Raw genomic sequence first — 27,137 nt, forward strand, 5'->3', positions numbered from 1 at the left:
GCCCGCACTGCTCCCGGCCCGCACAGGCGCCGCTGGCGCGGTTGCGGAGCGGAGCGGGGCTGCGCGGCGTTTTGGGGCCGGTCCCCGGCGTTTTGACATCCCGGCGCCGGGAAGGGCCGCGTCCCGGCCTGCGGCGGCGGCGGGGGCCCTGCCGGCGGCTCCCGCCCCGGGCCGGGGGGCTGGCGGCCGCGCGGGGCTCCCAGCCCTGGCCGCGGGGTGTCCCCAGGGAACGCGGGGCCGGGGCCGCCGGGGGCATTTTTTCGGAGGCGGGGGGACGGCGGCGTGAGTGAATTGAGACAAAGAGCGAGGAGAAGGAGGAGGAAGAAGAAGAGGACACTCGGGCTCGGCTACATTCCTGTGCAGAGGAAGGCGGGAGGCGGCGTTAGCCCTTTACGGACAGCTGGGTCCGGCGCTGCCCTCAGCTGCTGCCGGCGTATTTACAGCCCGCTCTCCCGGCCGCGGGAGGAGGAGGAGGAACAACCATGTAAGTTCCGAATTGCTGGGGGTCCTGTGAGAAGATGGGGGATGCCGCAGACGCCAAGGAGATGAGGAAGACTTTCATTGTTCCTGCCATCAAACCCTTTGACCATTATGATTTCTCCCGAGCGAAAATCGCCTGTAATCTGGCCTGGCTGGTGGCCAAAGCCTTTGGGACAGGTAGGTGGCGTCTCCTTCTTCCCTTTCTTTGATGCTGGTTCCTGCTTGGTTGCTTCGCTACTGAGGACGTGCGAACCCTTCCCCGAGGAGCTGGGAAGGGGGGGTAGGAGATGTGTGAGAAATGGTTTCGGTCTGTTCCCATATCATTAAGATCCCTTACATCTTGCCGGGTTTTTTTGTTTGTTTTCTTTTGTTTTTCTTTAATTACCCGTAGTCTTTTTGGAGTCGTCCCACTATTTCCATTAGCGAGTATTTTTTGTATATTGGCGCTAATACAATCTTATTTGAAGAATCGAACTCTGTAAATGGTATTTTATTTATTACCCGTGTCACACTTCTAGAATGCGAAAAATCACGAGCAGTCCACGTTTGTCTGTCGTCTTGAAATTTTTTCCTAATAGCATTTAGGAGCTGAATTGTGGGCTAGCAACTGAAATGGATGTGTGCTGTTAGTTTTGACATGTGTGACAGTAGCCTGTAGCCATTTGAGTGGTTAACCGAAAAGAACGGTTTCAGGAAAAAGAGCACTTAATGCCAGGTTTTGGCCTGCACAATACAGAAGGCTCTCCTTGTCTGTAAGTGTAAATGGAATTGATTGTATTGCCTCCAAAAGGCATCAGTGCTCTGTCTTTGAAAACCTGGGCCTTGAGGAATACCAGACCTATTATTCTGTGCCTGAAATATTGTTGGGCCCTGAGGAATACCAGACTTGCAGAGGTCTTCTAAGGGAAGCATTTTGAAAATTTATCAAGCTGCTTTTTTTACTGCCTTTTTTTTTTTGGATTTTTTTTTTATAGCTGTAGTATATTAATCACTGAATTTTCTGTGGATTAAAAATAGTGGGGTTTTTTTGAAAGGTGAGTTAGATATTAACAGTCAATATTTTTACCCCTATTTTTCTGTAGAACAACAGGAAAAGATTTCTCCTTCTGGAATTTTGCGCCTTTTATGTTTAGAGCCAGGGCTTTGTTATGTGTTTGGACAGGGTTAAAGGCATACCTTTATGATGCCTCTGGGAACTGGTGATATTTGACGTGATGTGGTGCTTCCAAAAAGCCACTTTTAAAGTACTTGAATCTAGTGAAGTAAGTGCAGGAGCACTTACTGAAATAAAGTGGATGTTCATCACTTTAGAAAGAAAAAAAAGATCAAAATACTGTTTCCATATAAGGATTTGTCAATAAACTCTGCTTACTTTTCTTTGGGAAATCTGGGCAAGTATGTAATGTTTTTATATATGGCTTTATTAGCTATGCAGACGTGAGAGGTAAAATAGTAGTAGAAATTCTTGGAAGTACTTAATTCAACATTTTCAGAGATCATTATATTTTCAGGTAGCTTGGTTCTTTTGGCTCTACTCATGGGATTCTGAGTGTACAACGCTTGTGCAATTACATAACCCAGCATTCTAACCAGAAAACCTTTTTCTTCTGGAGTTTGGCAGATTCTCAACCTATGGTTGAAATGGCTTAGTTTGTACGGGTTGAGTTTCTCTTGGTTGTGTAAAGCCACTTGCAGTAAAAAGTGTGATCCAAAACAAATTCCTTTACTCTTTCTCTTCATTATTGGGGTTGTTCTGAGATGCACAAATGGAAACATGATTAGAGGAGATAATTGCTCCATCTGCTTTCTAAATACTGCAGTAATGTAATAGTAGGAAGAGAGGTAAACATACACAATTGTAGTGTTTCTGCTCTCAGATCTTCTACTGGGGTTAGTATAACTAGAAACCTCAAAGAAGAGTTTGTGGCTGATGTAGGGGAAAACAGTATACAGGATTTGCATGTCTGCAGTACAAACACTTCCTTTATACTTGGAGTGAAATAGAAGAACTGACCTTCACCTTTTCCAAGAAGGAAGGAAGTTTGGGTTTGCTAAATTATTTTAGTTCTTGGGAGTAGATCACAACCTCAGTCATGTCTTTTACCTATTACTATATACATTTGTACAAGGGAAATACAAAGGAAGATTATTGTGTTTATAGATGCCACATTTTATTTCTTTTTTTATCCCTAAAATGTTGGAGTTCCTTAAGTGGGCAGAGGAAATGAAGGTTTTTTCCTCTACCCTTTCTGAAACAAAGTAGTGCCATTAACTTTGAGTAATGAAAAGCATAAGTTGTTACAATCACGTATCCATTGAAGAAATCTAAATCTTTATGTGTCAAATGGGCACATCTTTCAGGGCACATCTTTCACGTGCGTATTTTAAAAACATATTTTAATACAATCAAAATTGTGGCTACAGCTTGGCTACATGATGTGAAAAAAGACTTTGAAATAGGTACTGTTTATTAGCACTTACCAGTGACTTTTGGTGTTTGATTGATACCCATGAGCAAAACCAGAGAGACAAATTGTTTATTGCTATTGTTCTTGGTGAAGCTACAAGTATAGAGTTTGGCCCATAACACAAGCAGGTCAAAACAAGCTGTCTTATTAGTGAGATGTCTTAAGAGAGTAAGTATAATAACAGTCATTTTGAAGGCTTCTTGTATGAAGAATTTTTTAAGGAACACTAATTGAAGACAGAAGTCATATTTAAGTCTTGAGGGAGTGGAAGGTTTTGTGTCTTGGCGTTTTGGTATCAGTAGTAGGACATGTCAGTTTAAATGTTTTGTAATAACCAAATTGTTTAAGAGAGAGGACTTGCAGTAACTGAAAGGGGAGGGAATTCACAAAAAGTGTGAAGTATTACAGGGGGAATGTTTGACCTTAGAAATTAAATCTGCAAACACTTAATTTTAGCCTTGATTTCCAATGCCGAGAGTTAACCATTTCAGTACAGAAAAACTGCTTTCCAAAGAACTGGTTGAACTGTATAGACATTATACAGTTATATTCTTCAACTTAGAAGAATAAAAGGACCTATTTTGTAGGAGTAGGTTGAAAAAGGTCTCGATGTTGTGATACTCTGTGCCCTTTTCCTAAAACAGAATTGGATTTCATTATTTTGAAATATGACATTTTTGCCTTCTCACTCCACTATAGTCATAGAAAATGTGCCTGGAAAATTTGTTGTCCATCCACCATCCTCAAGACAGGGTGAGCTAAATATACATCATTCCTGACAGATGTTTGTTTAGTCTGTTTTTTGAAAATCTCTAATTATAGAGATTCCACAGTATGACTGCTAGTCAGTTTGAACATTATTTATATCTAGATGTTTGAACAGAATCTTGATGTCTCTCGTTACACTTTGAACCCAATAACCTCTTCCTGGTGTGTGTGAGAATGGGGGGCACCTTATCTTTTAGAATAAAAGCAGTGTTTCCTCTCTGTTGTGTTTAGACAAAACAGACTTTTTTCTTTTTTGTAAGTCACACTTTTTTGCTCCCTGTGTTTTGGTGTTTGTTTTTGGGGGGGTGTTGTTTTTTGGTTTTTTGTTTGTTCGAGTATTTTTTCTGTGGTTGGTTTGCGTGAGTTCTGTCCTTAAATCTACATCTAACGGTCCAGCTAAACCATTGCCAGTACAAGGTAAATTTGGAAAAAATCACTTCATCTTTCCAATCTATAATACTCTCGTTTATTCACTAAAATATGATGTTTGTCATTTTTGCATCAGCCTAGAATTGTTGACTCATCCAGTCTGTGATTCACTGTAGCTCTGTATCTTTCACTGCAGAACTGCTGCCTACTCAGTTGTTCCCATCTTGTAATTGTACTGTTGTAGGTTCCTGCTTTGCAGCTACACTTACATAACTACACCCTATTTTCAAACCACTTCTTCCACTTATCAAAATTATCTTCAATTATAATTTCGTCCTCCAAAGTGCTTCCAATGCTTTTGTAGCTTGGAATCACTTCTCTAGAACCTTGTCTAGTGTGAAGAAAGAGATGAATTCTTGAACATGTTCTTCCCATTTGGTAGGGGACTTCTGAGTGCTCTCAGAAAATAGTTTTTCAGACAGCTTTTCATCCAATTTTTAGTTACGAAGTTAAGAATATCTCTGTGTATGACTCTAAGACAATTATGGGAACAGTTTTAAAGTCAAGTTAAATCTTTTGCTGTTCTCCTATCCATACAATATGTTATCCTGCTACAGTAGAAATTTCACTGGTTAGCACGAGATTTTTTTGTTTTACCAGAATAAACTAAAAACTAAATAAATGCTGCACAAGTCTGGGTGCTTGTCTTAAACAGTGTTGTGTTTTCTGCAATCAAAATAGAATAGTCCATTTACCTTTTAACATTAAATTTATCCTTTATACGTGTTTGAAGCAATAGATTACAAATTGCATCATCTGCAACTGAATGTTACCCAAGAAACTTAAAAATAGCTCTCTCTTGATGATTAACATTTTCAGAATTCGTATGTGGCTACTTACTGCCATTTGCACATGTTGCCATGAAGGGAGGAAACGAACACTGTGTATCTGACAGAAACAAATTGTAGCTAAATAGTCTCATCTGTTACATTGGGTGTTGCAGGCCAGAACACATCTTAATCTTTTTCTAGCAGACCTAATTTCTTTACTTTTATTCAGTGTGGCAGCAAGCAAAACCCTGTAGAAGGGTTTGGACTACAAAAGATAATGTTCGAGATTCTTGAGAGAAATTTTTTTATTAGATTCCATCACACCTCTAAAATAATTGCTGTCAAATTGAAACTTCAGTCAGTCCTTCTAAAATCAGTTGATTAGACTAATAATCTACTGGGATGTTCTACTTAGAAGGTGATTGTATCACTCCTTTCTGTAGAACACACTTGAAACATAGTTGGACTGTAGATCACTTAAAGTAAATACATAACATGGTGTGAGCTTCTGGACCTGTTAGGCTCAGCAGACTCACCTGAAGTTGTACACTGCTTGTACAAACGTGCAGGAGGTGATTAGTAAGTTAACAGTTGCAGAATTCTTAGCACACGATGTACCTCCCTTGGAGTAGGTAGTTCAGAATCTGTTCTTTCAATGACTTCATGCCAGTGAACCTATTTTGAGCCTATTTGCCTTTACAATTTTAAGGGCTTGTCTGCAGAATGTAATAGATCTGACCAAGAGACTGTAGCCAAGGGCTCATCGATGTCAGGTGATGAGATGAAATATATTTCCTCTACCTGTACCTGCTTTCTCTTTATATTTTTTGACCATCCCTGCAGTTACTACTGTAGATATATTTTAGCTTCCTCCCCTTCCCCCCATGATTTAGGGTCATGTGTTGGGTTACTTCAGTGACTCCATCTTTGAAGAGTATTGATATGCTATTGATCAGGAATGTATCACATTCCCAATATGAGATGTTATGTCACTTCCATTCTACAACTATCTGGAGGATTTTAATGAGCATATCTGGGTACAATTCCACTCCTGAAATCAATAACTTTTAACTACTTGCTCTGCTAAACCCAAGGCTGTGAATGAGTGTTTTTACTGGTCATTCTGGAAAATGGTGGGGGTGAAAAACATTCAAGACTCCATAAGAAAAGTAGAGCGAGTTCTTCCTTCCTCTTTTTCTTTTTTCGTCTCCTTAGACAATACATTGTTACTGGATCAGGTGGCAGTAATAAACCTTTCTCCTACAGAGTTGAAATGTAGTGTTTGAAATCTAATTGCCAATGTAAGAGTTGTATAGTTCTAGCTGTTTCCTACGTGTTTTATTCAATTAGAGGCAGTCTTAAGCTAAGAGAACCTCTAAACCAGATACCAAAGCAGATGTGTCCGTTCAAGTCTATCTAGTTATGACGGGTAAAAAGTTTTCCTTGGCTTTACAAAGTCTAGTAATTGTTCAAGAAACAAGCATTTTTCTTCAGATTTCTGAAACAGTCTATTGCCATATTTAAATAGCCATAATAGCCTATTTAAATCATAACTTGTCTATAACAGTCATCAGGGTGCTGGCTGGGTGAGATAGGATTATAATTAAACTATTATCTTTACCTTTCTCATAACTCGCCTCTCCCAAAAATAAGTTCTGAAGGCATTTATGTTAATAAGAATTGATCCTCTTATTACCAGGGTTAATTCTAAGTAATTCTTTTGTTTATTTAAACCTGAATCAATAAACAGGTTTCAGTAAGATAGATGCTAATCTTCCCATTTTAATAAGAAATGCCAGTACTAGACACGTTCTGTAGGTTTTGTGAGGAATGCTTCCTGTTGTGCTACCGAAGACAGAATGTTGGATGGGACAGACAATTAGTGTGACCCAGTAGAGCATTTCTTACGTGATTCTCAGTGTTCCAAAACAACTGAAGTCTGATTAGGCTATGAGGGTAAAGACTGTGCATAGTTCTTCCTTAGATGTTTTGAGTTTGTTGTTGTTTTGTTGTTTGGTTTTTGGTTTTCTGGGTTTGTTGTTGTTTTTAATAAGGAATCCCTTATAAGTGCAGAACAGCTGTTGAAGCACTGGATAGTGGTCTATTTTTGTGTCATCTAGAGGCAGGAGTTTGAGTCTGTTTGTTCCTTGTACTTCTGTGATGGTAAGTCCAAGAATCTTTCAAGTTCAGCTTAGCAAAGTTAAGAATGGTTATACTGAAATTGAGTCTGCCATAAATTTATAGAGTTTGACCTTTCAGATACTTGCCCTAGGCAGAAATACACCTACTGCCTGCTAGCCAAGAACTATCTAAGTGGCAGACTGATTCAACAAACCAAAAAGTAAAGTCTTTCAAGGAGTAATTCACACTTATCTGAGCAGAGAGTTTTGTTTATACAACAGCTTTTAAAGGTAAATTCAGCAGTGGTATCCATGAATAATTTTTAGATGATTCCTGCCCTTTAAAATGGTCTGTCTAAATGGAAAATTAAGTTGCATTTCTTTCTCATAGTGGGAAGTGTTCTGATTTTGTCTGGAATAGAGTTAATTTTCTTCCTGGTAGCTGGCACAGTGCTGTGTTTTGGATTCAGTGGGAGAATACTGCTGATAACACACCAGTTTCAGTTGTTGCTCAGCAGTGCTTACTCTTAGTCAAGGACTTCTCAGTGTCCCGCTCTGCCAGTGAGAAGGTGCACAAGAAGCTGGCAGGGAGTGTGGCCAGGACAGCTGCCCTGAACTGGCCAAAGGGATATTCCAAACCATGGATCATCCTGCTCAGTATAAACTGGGGGAGTTGGCTGTCTTGGGGGCAGGCAGCAGCTTACCTATTTCCATTTCATTATTATTATTATTGTTTTTATAATATTTTACTTTATTTCAATTATTGAATTATTCTTAGCTCACAGGATTTACTTTTTTCCAATACTTCTCCCTGTCCTCCCATGCCACCAGGGAGAGGAGGGGAAAAAGAGCAAGTTGCTGGGCCTCTTAGTTGCAGCTGGGGTTAAAGCAAAACAGGGAGCAATAATAATCCCTTGTTTGCTTTAAAGCTTGGAATAAGCCCTTTAATTAATTAATTTATTTATTTTTATTTTTTCTTCTCTAAAGAGGACATCTGCAGGACTTATGATTCCATTATAGTTTATTAAAAACTATCTGAAGATGTGTTGAATACTATTTGGAAGTTAGCCTGATTAAATTTGTGCTACTGTTTTGGGCTAATGTGATATTTCCTTTTTGTTATTTTCCCTGTGTATTGAACTTGTCCATTAGATTCAACTATTCTCTTCACGTTTCAGTATTTAAAAAATTCAAAATATCAAAAGTATTTCCAAAATTGCAATTTGTGGTCCTGTTCACAATTTAAAAAAAAATAGGGTGATCATCTAGTTTAGTCTCCTTGTCCAAGAAAAAACAGCCTCAAAGTTAGAAGAGGTCTCTCAGGGCCTTGTCCACAGTTTTGAAAGTCCCTGTGGATGGTAGTTTCACAGCTAACTTCCCAGGCAACCTGTGCCTGTGCTCTGGTGCTCTCTCTTTGAAGAATTTTATTCCTTGTGTCAGCTCGTGACCACTGCCTTTTAGCACTTCACTGCGCAGTCCAAGTCCATGTTTCCAAAACCTGCCTGTTGGGTCTGGAAGAGTGCAGCTGGATCCTCCACCACCTCTCTCAAAATACACCCAGTTCCCCATGGCTCATCTGTATTTCATGTGTTCAAGTCCCTGAACTTGGTGTCTCCAATATACCTCGCTAATACAATAACCACAGATTTCAAGGTCAGATGGTACTTTATGGCAGTATGTGCAACAAGGTATTTATTTTAAAACTGGTGATTTACCTCCGAGGTTAATCTTGAAAGACTTCTCTTGTCAGTTGGGCAAAGGAAAGGGAATGGTAAAGGGCACATATTGGGGATTAGTGTTAAGGTTCTTCTCTCTCTAACAGAACCCGTTTAACAATCTCCAGTCCTGCCAGAATTGTTAATAAAGGCTTTTGACCCTGCTGATTGTTCTGGTAATCTGCTGAGAACTGGACATAGCCTTGAAATTCCCTTCCACAGGACTTCACAGGCAGCACATGCCAATTCTGGAGGGACTCCTACTTGAGATAGGAGAGTTTTCTCTCTCTGTTACTTATCTGCTGGGCTTTTTTTTTTTTTTTTTAAACAAAAACCTACCGTGGGAACACAGTTTGACTCTACTATCAAGAGCTATTCTGATATCGAACAGTTCGATACACGGTATGAAGTGGGGCAAAGTGCCCGTGTTACTGTCTGTGTGTGGAAGGAATTCTGACAGGAATTTTTGTAAAGACTTCTGATCTTGTTGCAGCAGGGATTCCTTGTTTGTATGCTGTCACATGTTTCTATACATTCAGAATATGTCTGTAGCCACAGTCTCTCTTCCTAGCCTCTTGTTTCTGTACTCTATTTTTCTGCTAAATTTCTTTTTCGGTTTTATTTTTGTGAACACCAGTAAATTTCTCTTCCAGATTTATTTTTGTGAACACCAGTGAGGTAAAAGAAATGGCATACATCTCATTTTGTCTTTTTCAGTATTTTTCAGAAGCAGAAATAACATTTATAAATAGTTCTATTTGCCTTTGCTAGTGCTAATGTTGATTTTTTTTAATTTATTTTTTATTTATTTATTTATTTTTTAGTGTATTGAGTCTTTAATTACAAAATCCCAGTAGTGGATATAATTTTTTCATGATAAATGCATTTGTTGTATTTTAATCTTGTCCCTTTAGAATCTGTTTTGGTGATACAGCAGATGAGAATTAGGGGTGATGGGTTTAGTATTTCCTGTCTTGAAATTTTTCTTTGGGCTCAAATTTTCAGACTTGAAATCTTTATTGTCTTCAGTGAATCTGAACTCCAGAGTATGTGACTTCTGTTTGTGTGTAGCTAGCTACTCCTGCCTCAAGAGGTGTTGTTTTTATATGGGAAAGAAGAAGAAATTACAAATGGCTTTCTCTGTTCCTCCCTGTTTCCCCCTGCTCCCATCAAACTTCTCATCTACTTCAAAAAGGAGGTGTGCTGGTTTTGTTTTGGGTTTGTATTTGTTTGTTTGGGTTAGGGGTTTTCATTGTGTGTTCTTTCTATTTTCCAAAAGAAAAATCTGCTGTTTTCTGATCCTCTCTAGCTTGAGGAAATAGCATAAAGATGTTCTAAAAATTGGCATTTGGAACTGTAGAGGATAAAGTCCCAATAATCAGGACTGTGCTTCTGATACTGAGGTGGAGATGGAGCGTGAGGGACTTTAGAAATAATAAGCTTAATATTTAAATAGGCAACGTATGGACAAACAGGGAAAAGAAAGAAGGTCAGGTAGAACTGAGATAGATGAAAACAATACCTGGGGAGCTGCTACCTGGCAGCTCAGAGTTCCCTGAGTACAAGTGCTTTTTGTAGGACTGGATGACTCCAAGTCCCATAGAGTCAGTGTGTGAGGTTGGGAAGAGAAGTTTGCAATATCATCTCCTGAAACTGGTAGATATTTTTGTTAGCAGTTTTATCTTCTTAAAAAGTAATGTTGTTAGACATTAGATTTGTGTTTTAAAGGGCAAAATAGTAATGCTGACAGTTATTTTGGTCTATGTTCTAAAGCAGAGCTGTCAGTTTTCTTGCCAAATTTAGGCTCATGGTTTAAGCAAATTATAAACTATACCTCTCTTTCACTTGAATTGGCAAAAGAAGCAGCAATAGCTTACCCTTTTCACACCCTCCTTATGACATTTAAAGTGTGTGTTAAAATTTCTTTCACTTTTTGCACTCTATAAGGTGTATCTTCTTTCACAACTAGAAGGCAGCTGGCACTTTCCAAAACCCATAATGGAAGCCCATGAACTGCAATAGAATATGTATGAGGAAGAAGATAATCTGTCATTATCTTGTGATGGCATGTTCTGTTTTTCTCTCTCTTGTGCTCCACCCTTACTGGGCTGTTTGCTCCAGCCTCTGCTTCAAACCTTGGCTGTTTAGCCATTTATCCAGTTGAAGGCAAAGGGGATGGGAACTTAGAGTTGCATCACTGCTTTCCTACGCAATTATTTTTTCTTCTAGCAATTAAACAGGCTTTTTCCATTTGGACTCAGGGAAAGAATCACATGCTTTTGATCCCATAAGTATTGTTGGCTTCACTAATTTCACAACAATGGAGAATGAAATTCTAACAGGAGGAAAATGGAGCATCTTGCAGTGTGTATGCCTAAAAATGTGAAAGTTATTTTCCACTTCACTTGTGATTTAATTTTATTCGATCTAGTACCATATTTAATTAAGTTGTAATTATTACTTTTGTGGTAGACAATTATAAATGTAGTCTGCCTGTATTGTGTTATGTACAGTATTTGAAAACACTGTTAGATTGTCTTGGAATGCTAATTTTGGGGTTAAAATCTTAGCATAAACTTGACAGAATCTTGCATAGCTTTCTGTGGGTGGTAAGCCAGCTCATTGAAAAAGGAGAAAAGCCACAATTTTAAGAGAAGTCAGTAACACAACCAGGCAAATAAGAATTCAGTACTTTGTCACAAGGAAACTGATAATATTTTGTCATCTTTTTCCGTTCTTTTAATTTCAGTAAAACATCCATGTATCTATGCCTAACTGCTGGATTTCATCGTTCTGTGAGGCATGGCCTTTGAAATAGATAGTATAGTAATCAAATTTGTCTTGCATATATGAAACCTAGAAGGCTGATTTTTGTCCTGAATTATTCTGTTCTGAAATACAATGTTTCAGTTCCATTTTTTTATTGTAATAGAGACCAGAGTTTGTGTTTAAATGTGTTGTTCTGCCTTTATATGTCTGACCTATATAATGTTATGCCAAAGGAAATGAGAATGTTTGGGCATGTATTTGTCAAAGCCAAGAAATTTTCGTGTAATGATGCTGTAAACCACAGGTTGGCCTTTTATTGTGTCCTTGGCAGTGTGAAGCTCTTTGAATTTTTCTGAAGTTGCTATTTATAGTTCAAATGTTACCTTTGTATGAATTTTTTCCTAGTATTTTATATCATAATGCCTGGTAAAGACTCTGGCCTTTCCTTGACTCTGCTTTTGTTAATGTAATTTTGAGTTTATACATATTAAAGAAAAACCCTAATACTGTGTCTGTCCTTTCTGATACTGACTGGTGAGTTTTTTTCGTTGCAGAAAATGTTCCAGAAGAACTTCGGGAACCATTTTACACAGACCAGTATGACCAGGAGCACATTAAACCACCTGTTGTTAACTTGCTGCTGTCTGCTGAGCTCTACTGTCGTGCTGGGAGCCTTATCCTCAAGAGTGATGCTGCAAAACCACTTCTAGGTCATGATGCTGTTATACAAGCCCTGGCACAAAAAGGCCTTTATGTCACTGACCAAGAGAAGTTGGTGACTGAACGAGATCTTCACAAAAAACCAATTCAGATGGTGAGTGTTCAAAGCTTGTGTGTTACATTTCTTCTCCTCATCTGTGTACTCCCAATGCCTACATATCTTTTAACAGGCATCATTGTGTTGAAGCATTTTTCTCAAGAGTTAAAAGTGATTCATTACTGGAAAGTTTATGATTGTTTTGGTGTGGGTTTTATTTAATCTCCTCAGCTGTCAGTATTTCTCAGCTGTCAGAAATACGGATGTATTTCTTTTGTACTAATGCTGGAATACACCTATCATTCTACTTAGTTCAAATGTTACATTTTTAAATATAGTACTGACAATATGATCACTTTAAGTCAATGTAAAACTTACAACAATGGTATTTTTTCGTGGAGACTTTTAATAATATGTCTTTGCTTTATAGAACTGGTAATTAAAGCATTAGTTCAACTGATGAATGATTCTATTACTAAGCTCCTGAATCATTCCTTCCTTGTTTGGAGCTGAATTATAAAAAATGATCTGTAAAAAGGATGGCTACATATGTTTGTTTAGCAAATGACAGTAGGATAGAATAAGGTGCTACTATATTTAAAGTGAAATATTTAAAATTTTCACCTTTTTATTTTTTAATATTTAATATTGATAATTCATTACATAAACTTTAAGTATTTATGGTCAGTGACCTGTAGCTGCTGCTACAAGGAAGGTGAAAAATAATAGAGCTATGGTTTTATCAGCTTATTAGCAACCTGTGTTTACTAACATGTAAGAAAACAAACAAGTATTTGGCAGAACATAACTAGAGACTCTCTCTTGTTTGATCAGTTGGTATCAAGTGATAAGTTGCAGAGGCTTTACAGGTGTGATATGAAAGCTACTAATTAGTAATTAATGATTTACTCCATACAGTGTTGCCAAGTATCAGGCCTCTTAGTTTGCACAGATGTTTTTTAAGAAGTAGCAGTACTCAGTTACTGTGGTGTAAAGACTGAATTCGTTATCTCCACTTAATTTTTTTTTTAATTTAAAAATTCTTTCGTGCTCATAGAATGCTTAAGGTCTGAAGAACAATAGTCATAAGACTAGTCATGACACTCTTTCCTTATGATTAAACTGTGATCAGTGAATGTAGATTTTGCATCGAACTTGAGATTTTGCCAGTCTCTTTTTTTAATCTTGGTATCCCTTTTAAAAAGGTGAGCTCAGCAAAGAACAAATAGCATTTTTGTAAAAGAAGCTGTCGATGGCAAATAAACCATACTGAAGTATAGACTTAATAGTTGGACTTGATGATCTCAGAGGTCTTTTCCAATCTAAACAATTCTGATTCTACTATTCACAGAAGTCAAAGCATTTAAAAAACAAACTCCCTGACTGTTTATGTTTTATAGAACTTAGTTCTGTTCTTGTCTCTGAAGCAAGATAAGGTTACTGGCTTGCATTTATGCTGTTCCCATTTAATTATTTTCATTTAATCCCTGTCTAGAGTAGTTGTAAGAGCCATCTCTTCTCAGAGTTGTCAGTTGAAAAAAAAAAATGTGTCAGTATTATCCAGTTGGGTCTGCTGATCTTTGATTTAGTAATTTATGTGGCTTAAAATGCATTTCAGTAGCCATTTTTTATTTCCTCTGTGCTTGTGTGGCTGTTTGTGCCTTTCTTTCCTGTTGAAGTATAGTCCAGCAAGTAGTTGTTCAAATATCATCAGAACAGTTGACATCCCCAGGTTCTTGCTCTGCTCAGGGCACTGGTTCCCATTCCAGTACCAGCAATGGGTGAGTGTGCTGTTGATGCTGAGTTAGTCCACAGGCAGCTGGGCTGTGGCAATGACAGGGAACACAACTGCCTTGGGGGGAAATGCAGCCATTACCAAAATAACTGCTACCAAAGAAATGGCTGTGAAATTGTAGTCTCAATACTGATATTCTAAGCCCAAGAATTTTACTTTGTCAAACCATGCTTATATTCCTGTGCGAGTCCTAGCAGCAACACTATATTTTAGTTGGAAAGCCTCAACCTTTTTCCTTATTATACAATTAGTAAAGTTGGCAGAGAACTTCCAATCTGGCTGTTGCAGTATTGACAGTCTTTCCCCTTGTTGCCTTCCAGTACCTTTTCTTAGTGTTCCATATGTCACAGTTTCTACAAGTCTTACAAAGTTAAATGTATATCCTTTTTAGAGCATGGAATAATTTTTCCTTTTCAATTACATAGAACAGAAAGTTTTCGTATATAATTAACTCATATGTTCCTCTAGTAGACCAGATTGTGTTAAACCCATGTTCAATATAATTTTGAGTAATTCAACAGAAAAATAGTACACCTTTTGCTAGCCTATCTTCCCCATGAATAGGGGAGAGATATTGATGTTTGTTAGAGGATATTTCTTGTTACCTGCTCAGATGTACTGCATTTCTCTAGCTGAAAAGAGGTGAGTTATATTATAAAATGGAATTATGGAAAAGAGATTTGAGTATGGAATGTTTTAATTTTACATGTGCATTATAATATGTTTAGTTGTGGTCAACTCTCTTGGAATTCCTTGTACTGGCTATTTGTGCAGGGATGTCTGTGGGGATTGTTGACTTACTTAATGTATGACTATTTACTATTTACTATTTACATATCAAATTTTGGTCTTCTCTCTTTCTTAGGTTGAACTTTTTTCTAGGAAGCACCTTACATATTAAAGTCTTCCTTGGAAAAGTCTAGGAAATGTATGTGCTTCTTTGCACTGGGGTCAGGATAGATGGCAGTTTCCTTGTTAGTCATGACTGACTTGGCTGCATTAGTATCTAATTGAGAGGCTGCAAATTGTTGTGTTTGTGTGTGTTTCTGTATGTGTATACAATAATAATAATAATGGCCAGTCTTCGCAAGCGAAGATTTGGGAAAGGTCATAAACCCTTCGAGCCTGCGCAGTGGATTTTTTAGGTGAGACACAGCGTGCGCTGAACTGAGCCCACCCTTTAATCCTGAGGTTCATCTGCCCCCCGGGCAGCTGGAGCTCGTCAGCCTTGTATGGCAATCCAGCTACATCCTGGGGACCTCATGTGTATACACACATGTATATTTATGTATATTACATGTAAGTGTATTTAAAAATCAGTTTCCCCTGGTGGAATGTGGTTAGGAAAGAGGCATTTATGAAATGAACACATAGAAACAGAAGCAAAGGAATCTATTAAAGCCTCCCCTGTGTAAGGGTAGGGAAGTCCCTGTGGAATCTGATTTGTTTAGTCTTTTCTCTAGGTTTGGTTTGTTCACATCTCCTATTTGCTTTCTGTTAAAACCAAAAGCTAGGTTATTCAGAGATAGCTCTATTTTTGTTCTCCATGTATTGCAAGGTATTAAAACTTAATTCTATGTTAGTTTTTGTCAACTCTTTGTGTTTGAAAGGATCATCCTGTTGTCTTTATTTTTGGTAGGAAGGCAAAAGAATCAAATACCATGTTATTACTCTTCTGGTTGAAGTTTATATGGTCTTGGGTCCACTATGCTAGACTTCCAACAGTGCAGAAATAGTCTAGAACTTGGAATTGAAGGTGTTCAACCAAGAACCAGAATATTTTTCTCCTGGAAATTATAGTTCAGTACAAAGGGAACTATTGGATGTTTAAAAGGTTTATGGAAGCTAAGTTGCAAAAATATTTGCAAAGATTCTTATTTTAGTTGGCAAGTTCCAATTTAATTTAAAAAAAAAAAAAAAAACCTGTCTTAAGCAGGCACTCCCATATGGAATTGTGAGATTTTGACAAGCTATAGAAATCAGAAACAGCTTAAGAATTCAGCATGGTTCTGATAATGATGCAATAATTTTGTTTTGATGCTTCTAGCTATAACAGGCAGAGATCACTGTTCAAGTCAAGGTTAAGTTTTGTTGATTATCTTTTTTAAATGTCATATTTATTTCATAACTCAGACTGACTTAAAGCTTAAAATGGCAGGTAAAGGAAGGCAATTTGGATTTTTTCATATTTTTTCCCATGTAAGTATTGTATCTATTTATTTTAAAAACATACATGTCTGTTCTTACAGAATGAGTCAGAGGCTTTTAGACAAGCTTCTGCATTATGACAAGAATTTTATATCAACTGAAAAATGTATTTTCCAAGCCAAATCATTTTATGAGAATTCTGATATTTAATCAGGCCGGTCATTTGGTATTCATATGGTCTCTTTCAATTTGCCTCAAGTGGAGGGAAGAATAAACAGATTCAGAGAGGAATTAAGAATTTCTTTCCTTCCCTCAAGTCCCTGCAATGCACTTCTGCCATGTGGGGAAAGGAATAAAGCATCAGCATCTTGGTTCTCTGCTGCCTGACGCTCTGCAGGGAAACTCAAGTTGCATAATTACCCCAGCAGTGGACTTCTGTTCTGCTCTGCCTGTCCCTAATGTGGCAGGGCCAAAGCTAACTGAATTTCTAGCTTGAGGAGTAGTAATGTCAAATCTTGAATACCTGTTTAAAAACAGTGTTATGTTAGGGATTATACAGATACAATAAAGTTACAGATTTTTGCCAAATTTGCACCAGAAAAATCTCTTTTCCTACACTTACTGTTGTATATTGATAGGATATTTTCACCTGACTACAAAAAAGTAACTAACTCACAAGGCATTTTAAAGCATTTAGTTCTTAAATAAAATTTAGTGACTAGAAGAAGGTTAATGAATACCCTTTGTAGAAATACTATATCCAGGAAAATAAGCCATACAAATATTTTTTTGTATTATATTTTCAGTATAGGAAAGTATAAAAACCATAATGTAATCAAAAAACGTAATTTTTATTAAAAATTGAACTCTCAATTTGGAAAAGTACTGTTGCCAAAAAAAAAAAGTCAACCAGCTGAGTAGCTACTTTAAACTTACACCCATGTATAATTGAACTACTGTCAGTAATCAAGTAACACTTAAATCCTTCATACAATTCTACAATTTTCAGCCAAGATGGGAAAGGAATGAGAGGCTCCTGCAAAACCCCAGCAATAAGTCAATAATAGCTGGTAGGATTAAAAATTGCTACCTCCCTAATTCTGAGACACAATTTATGTGTACGGGGTTTTAATATAAAAATTATTGTGCTGTCGTCCAAACTGTTTATCCATTTAGCTGCAAATTACCTCCTTCCTTGAAAATGTCTGCTATGAAGAAGTCTGGCAATAATTTCTCTGTAGCAGTTGGTGAATCTGGGCTATATCTGAGGTGTAATTAGGTGTGCCTGTATTAGCTATTTAGGAGTGATCTGGAGCACGTGTTTGAGGCAAATCTCTGTAATTCTCCCAGTTACTGCATCTGTGGTTTGCAATGTGGAGGGATTGCAGGGAGCACAAACTCTATTTCTTTCAGCAGATAAACTGCAGGATGGGCCCCAGGATCACACCTACGGTAGCCCACTTGCCAAGGGGGACTCATTTCACAGGCCTAGAGTAGAGCTGACTGAAGTGAATCCCCTGAGAGGGGAGTAGAGGTGAGTCCAGGGACCTCTGCACCAGTTTTGCCTTTCTGCTGTGCAGTACTAATTGCTGAGTTAATCACAGCCAGTGAAACTTCTGCAGAAGGCAGGGGGTTGATAGTGCTGGTTGTGTGTGTACCTGTAGCCAGGATCTGGATCTCTCTCTGGATGAGATAACAGACAATAAGTGGTTAACTCATCCTGCAGTCCAGACTTTTGGTCTCTGACAGACTGCATTCATTGGAAATGACAGTGCCTTTCATCAGCAGTGTTTCTCCTTGAGGAGGGACTGCAGCAGCTCACCGGGTTCCTTGCAGCTACATGCTGCAGCCTCTGCTCTTTCATGCTGTAGGATTCCTTTAACTCTGTAAAGCAACACAACATGCACTAAGCACTTTGTAGAACAAAGAAGTAAGATGTGGCTTCTGCCCTGAAGAATTTTTTTTTTCTGGTTTTAGGCATGATGCAACAAGTTTCCATTCTGTGCTATTGTAAATTACTTGGTAGATGAGGACACATAAAAAGATTTTGCAGTTACTTGACTTGAGCTCATAGATACTATAATTTGTTAGTTAAAACACCAGATTCTAAGAGAAACTGCCTTGTGATATTTGAGCATCTTTGATAGTAGCGTGTTTCACACAGGATTAAAATAATAAGCAAATACAGTGGTGAAACAGAGCCTGAATTTAGTCTAGTGAGTCTGATGTGCCATGTAGAACCAGTCTGCTGTGGTTTTGGGCTGGGATAATGTAATCTTTAGATGTTCTGTATTTTTTGCTCAATTTCTAGTCTCACCTCTTCACATGCATTCCTGGTAGAGTTCTCATTTGCTTGAAAACAGTGATCCAGTATTTTTGCTGGTCTTGCTGTGTCAAATATACCATCACGCTTCAGTGAGCATGGCACAGACACGGATACCAGGCTCCCTCAAGCACGAGGTGCCAGTTTGCACTTGGCTTACTGTGACTCTCCATAAAGTTCATTCTGTTCTTACCATTTTAACGTATAATTTAGTGTCCTATTAGCTTTTTTTCGTGAAGCTTCTGTTGACTCATAGCCTGGGGATTTTGTTTTACTTGCTGCTCATTTTTAATTATGTTTGTCTTGTATGTAGCAAATGCTTTTTTTCTGTGTCATGTAAATAGAAACAGTGACTTGGGATGCGTTCTACAGTATGTTTGTCCAGAATTTAGTGTGTGCAAATCATACAGGTTATCAGTGTTAGTTATATTAGAGTTTGTTTTACTTCTGTATATTCTGAAATTCGTGGAAGACATAGATAACCGCAAAGTCCTCTGCAACATCCTTTGGGTTTTCATGGAATGCTGTCTGCACACTTGTGCATCAGGTGTGGCAACTAATGCAGAAGGTAGCAGAGCTTCTGACACCAAAGTTGTGTCTATAAAGAACACAGAGAAGGGATGCTTTGCTGGTCCTTTCAGCAACTCTAGTGCTAAAAAATAAAAGAGCCTTCTATGGTTTCTCTAGCTTTAATTCTTTGGGTTTTTTTATTTTTTTTTTTAATCCTTCATCCTTAATTTCAGTACAAAAATCTATGCAGGGTTTTGGTCTTAGTCACAGTTCCAGCATTGTAGCTGCCATTTCAAATTGGTGTCACTAAGAACCCTTGCATAGAAAATAACTAAATCTGGTCATTCTTTTTAACAACTCTGGTAGGATTGATTTCAGTTGTGCAGAGCTATTGAATAAACTGTGCTGCTTGTATTGTGCTGAGAGTGTCTCCTCAGAACCGCCCTGAAATACAACACTGGCCTTACATTTGCCTTTGCCAGTTGAGTGTAGTAGGAAATGTTCAGAAATAGCAGCACATTTTCTCATATTTCTTCTAATGTAAAATTGTGGCAGCTACGTTTAATCTTCCACTAATATGAGGAGAGAATATTGCAATACATCTTCCAATCAAGATATCTGATCTACTAAATAAAACTGCTGCTTTTGGAATGATGACAGGAAATGAAGTGAACCCCAAGAGAAGGTAGTTCCTCCCAAAGAAAGGTCTTATGCCTCTCATGAGAAAAAAAAGAAATGTGTTATTATCGACTGTTGTCTGTTTTGTTCACTTCCTTGCTAATTAGGAAACACTGAGGGCTGTCAGGACTGAACAAAATAGTTGATATTCTTCTGCCTTGAGCAAACTAAAATTTTGAACTAAGAGCTTCTGATTGTATTCTTAGTGTTCCTTCTTGTGCTGCTAACCTGGAGGGAGAAGGGAGGTGAAGAAAAAAGGAGTGATGGTGGTGATTTAATTAAAAAAAACCCAACACAACCACCTGGAAGCCAGACCAAAAAAACCCACTCCTGAAGCACAAAATGAAAACCTGTTAAAAGGAGGAATAAATTAGGAGAAAAATATGTCATGAATTAATGTTCATAAAGAATGCCAGATACCATGTAGAAAACGCTTTCTAAACAAGTCAGGAAGTATTTTCATTAACCTTGAAAGAAAGACTATTTTATTAAACACAGTTTAAGAGCATTTTCTTCCTGTTTCAACAGCACTGCTAAGTAGTGTGGTTCAGCTTTTGGCTGCTGGTTTGCTGCTGTGAACTTTCTTTGTATCTCTTTAAATATGTGAAAAGGTTATTTAAGTAAATGTTTAGAAATGGTTGTACTTCTGCTGGGTTAAGTATATTTTGGAGTACAGTAACTGAGCTATTAGGAAAAGATGTGGCTATTAATTGTTTTACAGACTACCTAGAAGGTGTTTCTTCGTCAGTTTGTTTGAATTATGCTAAGGAAGAGAAATCTTTCTTAATACCCTTGTGCTGGATAGTGGAAAGCTAAAAATCTTACATGGTTGTAGCAGGCAGTTCCTTGAAGAGCACTGCTTTCTTCCTATTATGGAAAACAGTGAGCAGCTTTTAGCAGGAGGTGTGGGTCTGTCATGTAAACATAAGGAGAGCTTCACTACCAGCTCTGTGTAGTACTACACACAGCAACAAGGGGACAAAACCACACTGACTGTTGAAGGAATACAGTTTGTACTCCCCAAAATGCAGCAGCTGCTCCAATAGAGTACAAAAGAACACTGAGAATCTACATTTGTTAATCTGCACATATAATCCTGGCAATCTGCCTGCCTTTATCAGCAGAGAACACGCTCTGTCGACACAGTAGATGTATCATAAAAAAAATCTTTATTCTTACAAACTCTCTGGAGTTCTAACAACATTGGGATTTTTTTTCCCCCTAAAGTTGAAGGAACAAAATATCATAAGGTCTCCGTAGTATGTCTAGTCTTTTTGTTTGACACTTAGGGAAATGCAGTAAATAGTAGTGTATTTCCATAATTTATAGGAACTGGTAGGTTTTTTCTGAACTATTATGTTTATATGAACTAGCAAAATTCAACAGAATTTGTCCTATATATATAAAACAATATATGTATTAAAACATTATCTGGTAACTTGTTAAATAGTTTAAGGTAGAAATTTAGTATAATAGTACTCTTTATCAAATTTACTGTCTACTGTATATGTAGGATATTTTCAGTTTCCCCCCATCTGTCAGAAGGTCATTAGGAAGGATATCTTCCAGTATATTTCTTTGCCTTCCCAAACCACAAATGTAAGACCAGTGGAAAAATTAGTCAAGTGTATGTCAGAAGGAGGTCCTCAGCTTAATAATTTTTAGAATAATGGAAAAAGCTATCTTTAGCACAATTTATCTAATCATGTAGCAATAGCCAGGGATCCAGATCAGTCAGTTGTCAAGACTGATAACATTGCTCAAAAGCTGAAATGGCAAGAGCTTTTATAAGCCTTAAGTTGGATGTTTGGAATACAATTTAGAAGACCTAGCAGTCAGTATTTATGAACTAATAGACACTTCACATTGTATATACCTGATATTCTTTTAACTGTTTGGTTTGATAAAGAAGTGGCAGGTTAAAAATATTATGGCCTCTAAAAGAAGAAAAATGATAAAAGCAGAGAGAATATGTAGATATTGGGTAAGCATATAACTGTGGATCAGATTAATTTTGCATGATGTAATTATTAAATGTATATAGTATGCAATACGAAATCTCATTATATAGGGACGTGTTTCTTAAATGTGAAATTGAGATATCTGTTCCATTATTAAAGGATACTAATATATTAAGCCAATTGCACAATGGTATTTAGGCAACAAACCACTGCAGTAGGTGCCAATTAAGTGCTGTCAAAAGACAAGTGGCATTTTCTTGCTGTTTGTCAACAGCATTTGTTCAGAGGTTCAGTAACAGTGCTTGTATCACCTTACTCTCTTTTTACTGCTGCTGACCTGCAATTTATAAATTAATTTCTGGGATTTGGGGATAATGAGGGGTTTTTTTGCCATATCAGCAGTCAAAAGAACCCTATAATCGGAAAGCCTCCTTTTTCTTAAATTTCTTTCTAAAATCTGTTATGTAGTGTTGGCTCCTTATTTTCTAATGTGTCTACTGAGAACGGGAACGGTTCCTTTTTGGAGCAGCTCTTTTCTGTGTGAGAAGGTAACGTCTCTCATGCACTTTGTTTCCCAAACCTTATCCTTATTTGGAATGTCCTCCATTTGGTGGCTGTCTTTCTGGACAGGTTGTACTGAGACCTGGGCCCAGGATTCCAGCTGACCTTGTCAAGGCACATGATGCTGGTGTGTTGTTTGCCAGCCGGAGGCTGCAGGTGACACACACCTGTGTCAGCCCCCTCTTTTGTGGCAGCATGGCATTCACTGCCTGCTCCCGTTCAGGTGCTGGTGCTCTCTAACCTCAGATCATGTTTGCTGATCAGCAATTTCCTTAGGTGTCCTCTACTCTAATGCAAAAAGTTAATACAGACTTTTTTACAGCTCTTTTCTCCGTCATATTATTTTGAGACTGATTAAACTGTGTATTGCTGAAACATGCTTTGGTGGAAAATACCTTGTGCTTGATTTCCTTTCTTATGGGCATTCTGTGAGGGAGTAAACATTTGTAAAATCTTCCTGGTGTATTATACAAAAAGAGTTGTGTAAACCCTCCTGGTGTGTTTCTGTGGCATTGTTTTGTGTAGGCTGCCAGATTTTTACAGAGCTCAATTCACTTGGAAGTGTGGACTTAAAAAAGAGATTAGAATGAAATACAGGACGATGCCAGGTTACATCCTAATGCATGAAAGGGAAACAATGGAATGCAATGTTGATGGAAAGAAAATTTGGTTCACAATTATGAACAGATTTTACTCTTTTTTTTCTTTTTTCTTTTCCTTACCCCTCTTCTTACCTTCCCCACTCCCAAAAGCAAAACCCAACCTGTCCAATGATACTCAGAAGTTCACTGTAAAGACATGTTTGTGTATGTGAGGTTAAAAAAAATAATGTTGTGAATGCCCATAGAAGTATTGTAAATTAATGTAGTTCAGTATATCATTTTGTCAGGGAAGTCTCATAGCTTCCAAGTTGCTGAATTCTTTGTGATAACATGTATCTAATAGGTAAGGGATGAAATTATTCCAACTCTTGCTTTTAGGTTCTCTTCAGCAACAGGAGGAAATACAGAGAAAACTCAACTTTTGCATTTGGGAAGTAAAACATCATGGTAATAACGGAGTTGGTGAATAAATATGTGCACATGCTAGCAAAGAACTGCTAGAGAGAAGCAAATCCTGAAGCTAAAAGACCCCTTCAATTAATTTACTTACTGAACTTGCTCTCAGGTTTAGTATAGTATTTAGAGAACAATGCCGTCACTCAAATTACTCCACTGTCTTATAAGGTGTTGTGGTGTCCCTAGATACTCTCCAGCACTTTTCTATTCTTTATTGTTAGAGAAAATACAATTCATAATTCTAATTAAGTCAGCACATGCATATGTATGAAAATTCTTATTTTTCCAGGTCAAAGCTCTGGGGAAAAAAAAACCAATCCTCTCAAAGTACTGTGTACTTTCAATAACAACAAATATATTCATATGCCTCCAAGCATTAGAGGATAATTTATCTGGTTTTCCCAGAACATAGGGAAACTGTGAACTTATGTAACAGGCTACATGTACCTTGGTATTATTGGCTTGTATGGATTGTGGAGAGGGAGAAGGATAATACAGCCTTGCTTGTTCTAACAAGATCTAATGTCTTAACGACTTAACACAATTATACTCTTATCATATGTATGGCTGTAGTCTCAATTGTTTTAGGTTCTTCTTCTTAAACAATTTTAAACCTTTCCTTTACTAGAGAAGATAATACCTTTCTGATTACTGTAGCTTGCCTTTTTTTTTTCCCATTTGAGATGGGCCCTTCTATTTCCATGTAACTTATTTGACTCACTTATTACCCTCCAAAGTTTAGAGGGAGAACTGATTACTCCTCTGATTCATCTTCTTTCTTAGCTACCTTTCCCACAAGTATTGCATTCTCTTTCAACCTGATCAGTGATGAGTTTTCCTTCCAGGCCTTTGGTAAAAATTCTGAGATGGTGAGCTGATAATTCATCTGTGTGGTGTTTCTTGAATTCATCGCTGATTCTGTGCTCAGAGTTGCATTTTCAGCTTAGTTGACTGGACTATAAATCAGTTTAATGTATCCAGCATTAAAAAGTCTCTTTAATCAGAGTGTATTAGTATCAAGGTAGATGTTTTGCACTTATAATGAGTCTTGCACATTTCTATTATATTTATAAATGAATTAAAAAAGCGGCTTATGTTCTGTTAGTTCATGTTTTAACTGGTACATTTAAATTTTATACACAAATCAAGCTGCTTGTTGACTCTGAAATTATTTTGCATGAGAAAAAAAATAATCCATTGTTTCATTTCTTCTAATCTTTTGGAATGTCCCCAGAGTTCTTAGAGTTACAGAAAGAATAGCTCAATGTGTACAGATTACTGCTCTTTAAATTCTTCTGTAGTTTTAAAAGTATAGTATTTTTTCTTTCCTTATTTGGTCTAGACTGAGATGAAGATGTAGGTTAAACATGAAATTGGCAGACTTGTAGATAATACAAAGGCTATCAAAAAATAATATATTTTCCAGAAGACAGAACTCTCTTTATAAAAAGTGAAAGATACTACTAATATCAACTTGCAGGTCAATATGTTAACTCATAATGGAATTGAGATGTTTCTTATCCTTAAACACAATGACTGTTCTCAGACATTGAAGAAATGAGCAAAAAGGCAGCTTTTCAAGGCTGAAACCTTGGACAGCAGCACAAAAGACTGCCAGCACTTAGTGTCCTTTCAGAAGGTACTGTGTTCACTGGGGTGATAATGGCATGTGTCTCCTGCCACTTACATCACTTTTTCCCTGTATGAAGTTCTTGGTTTATATTTACTTTTAGATAATATTCATCTTAGCTACCATCTTGATGATTAAATTAAAATCATGCAAGACTGCTTTCATATTATTTTAAAATATATCTTAACTGTATTGTCACTTCTGTCGTCTTATCCAAATTGTGGTCTTCTAGATGGTGGGTTGTGGGTTTTTTTCTGGTAGTTATTTTATCTGGAAAAATACCATTCTTCCAATATAACCCCTGGCTAAATTTGCCTTTAAGTTTTTCTGAAGGCTGTTTGATTTTTAGTTCTTTGCCTTGCTTCTGTACCTTTCCCAAATCTTCTTGGAAAAGAATTTAAAATATGATCTGAATTTGCAAGTTTAATCCTAGCCAAATGATGTTTTGTTTTTGTCTTTTGTTCCACTTAGAGATGGCCTGTATCTATCTTCTGCTTATTTATTTTGCAAATTCTTTCTTGTACAAGTTCTTGCAAGCATACTGGAGACAGCTACTTGTCTAGAGGAGAGTGAGCCAAATTCACTCCTTTGACAAAGGGAAGGCTGAAGTGCAGACCAAATAGCTGGACTCTGATGAGCTTCCTTCCTGAGCCAGCACATACTGAGAATAGTTCAAGGAGGCCTTCAGAATGTAGGTCTGAGGAAGAATGTGAGAGATTAGAGGATTTAGAATGGGAACTGGATCTCTCAGAAGACTTAGTGATGTCAGAATGGGAAAAGAACTGAAGTTACTCAAGAGGCTGGAGCTCATAGTTCCTCAATCCACAAAGCTTCATTGACATAGAGCAGCTTAACTTCTTTCCACTTTGCTCCTTTTTGTTACCAAAAGATAACCAGTGGCAAGTGCTTGGAGGTGCTTCCTGAAAGTGCTTCAGTTATACTACTGAAAGGGCACCATCAGTCTGTGACAACCCCAATAAAGCAAACCTCCAGATCTGTGTGTAGGCCTGGTGTGATAAAGCTTATTGCCAGGAATATCTATTTCCAGAATGGTGATAATTTTTTTTTTCTTCCCACAGCATAACTCCCACCTCTCCTCCTCTGCTTCTTCAGTGTACTGGTGCTTTACAGATTAAAATAATGCATTGCTAATCTGTTGGCAAGTAGACATGCCATTATCTCTTACTTTATTGTCATAATTTCTGAGGGTAAAATAGTGGATTGTGATTAAAACAGGAAAATACTACACTAAAGAAAAATATGGATTATAATAATTGAACTTTTAAAAGTGTTACTTAACTTTTGTTCTTGCTGCTGTGAAAAAGCATGTTGCAGTAGACATATATTTACAGAAACTGTTTTTGCAGTCTTTTACGTATTTCGGATGCACTTAGTTGCATTTGCATACGCAGTTTGAACCTGATTATATATTGAAAGCTTAATGAAGTTCTGAGGTGAAATTTGAAAGCTTAGTAGGTCACTTGTTTTTCCCTGAATTAGATTGTTGTAAATGTCGTACGCAATATAGTGCTTAAGGTCGGGCTGCTTACTATTTAGTGAAATGCTTATTAAATTAATTAAATGCAGAATAAAATCTGGAGGCTGAGTGAAAAGACTAAAAAATCAGGCCTACATATGTATAGATTAATTATTTTTTTATGTGAAAGAATTGTTGGTCTTTATATCACCAAGCAGCATATTTTATCATAATTGTATAGCAGTATATATGAGTACATTCACTACTAGACAGTACATTCACTATCAGTAATTAGGAGAGAGTTTAAATTATTTCATCCAGTGTCTTGTTGAAATACCAGGGCATAGTGGTAAGTTTTCATGGTGGACCAGGGTAATAGAAGAATAAAAAGGTTCTAAGTTTATAAATAGCTGAACAAGACTTGCTAGGCGAATGCCTGGTGTTTGTAATGGTATATAAAATCAATAAGTATAAAAATAGTCTGTTTAAAAACCCCACAATTTGTTGTTACAGACACCAATATGTGTAGAAACTGAATTGGGGATATTACTTGTATATTTTACTGTTAATTAAAAAAAAAGTTTAAAAATTTAGTGGCAATGCCAAATACTGGAAAGCCAGGAAACACCAACGTGATATTTTCATTTGCAGTCTTGGAACTCTGACAAAAGCATGACATTAGTCTCTAAATGTGAAAACCTGTCTTGTTCACATCTCAAA

General features: G+C 37.3%; 1 protein-coding gene across 4 annotated transcripts in view; it reads left to right on the forward strand.

The window, feature by feature from the left end:
• Positions 1–291: 291 nt before the first annotated feature.
• The window catches only part of CAMSAP2 (calmodulin regulated spectrin associated protein family member 2), an 82,356-nt gene continuing 55,510 nt past the window's right edge, over positions 292–27,137 (forward strand). For 2 of the 4 annotated variants that reach the window (XM_064664489.1, XM_064664491.1), the window contains exons 1-2: positions 295–657; positions 12,074–12,333. In XM_064664489.1, coding sequence (XP_064520559.1) covers positions 519–657; positions 12,074–12,333 — 399 coding nt within the window. In that variant the 5' untranslated portion in view covers positions 295–518. Of the gene's footprint in view, positions 658–12,073; positions 12,334–27,137 lie in introns of all 4 variants that reach the window. The other 2 variants (XM_064664488.1, XM_064664490.1) reach the window with 2 other exon arrangements.

Source organism: Pseudopipra pipra, chromosome 9 (genome assembly GCF_036250125.1).
Source record: "Pseudopipra pipra isolate bDixPip1 chromosome 9, bDixPip1.hap1, whole genome shotgun sequence".
Taxonomy (NCBI): Eukaryota; Metazoa; Chordata; class Aves; order Passeriformes; family Pipridae; genus Pseudopipra; species Pseudopipra pipra.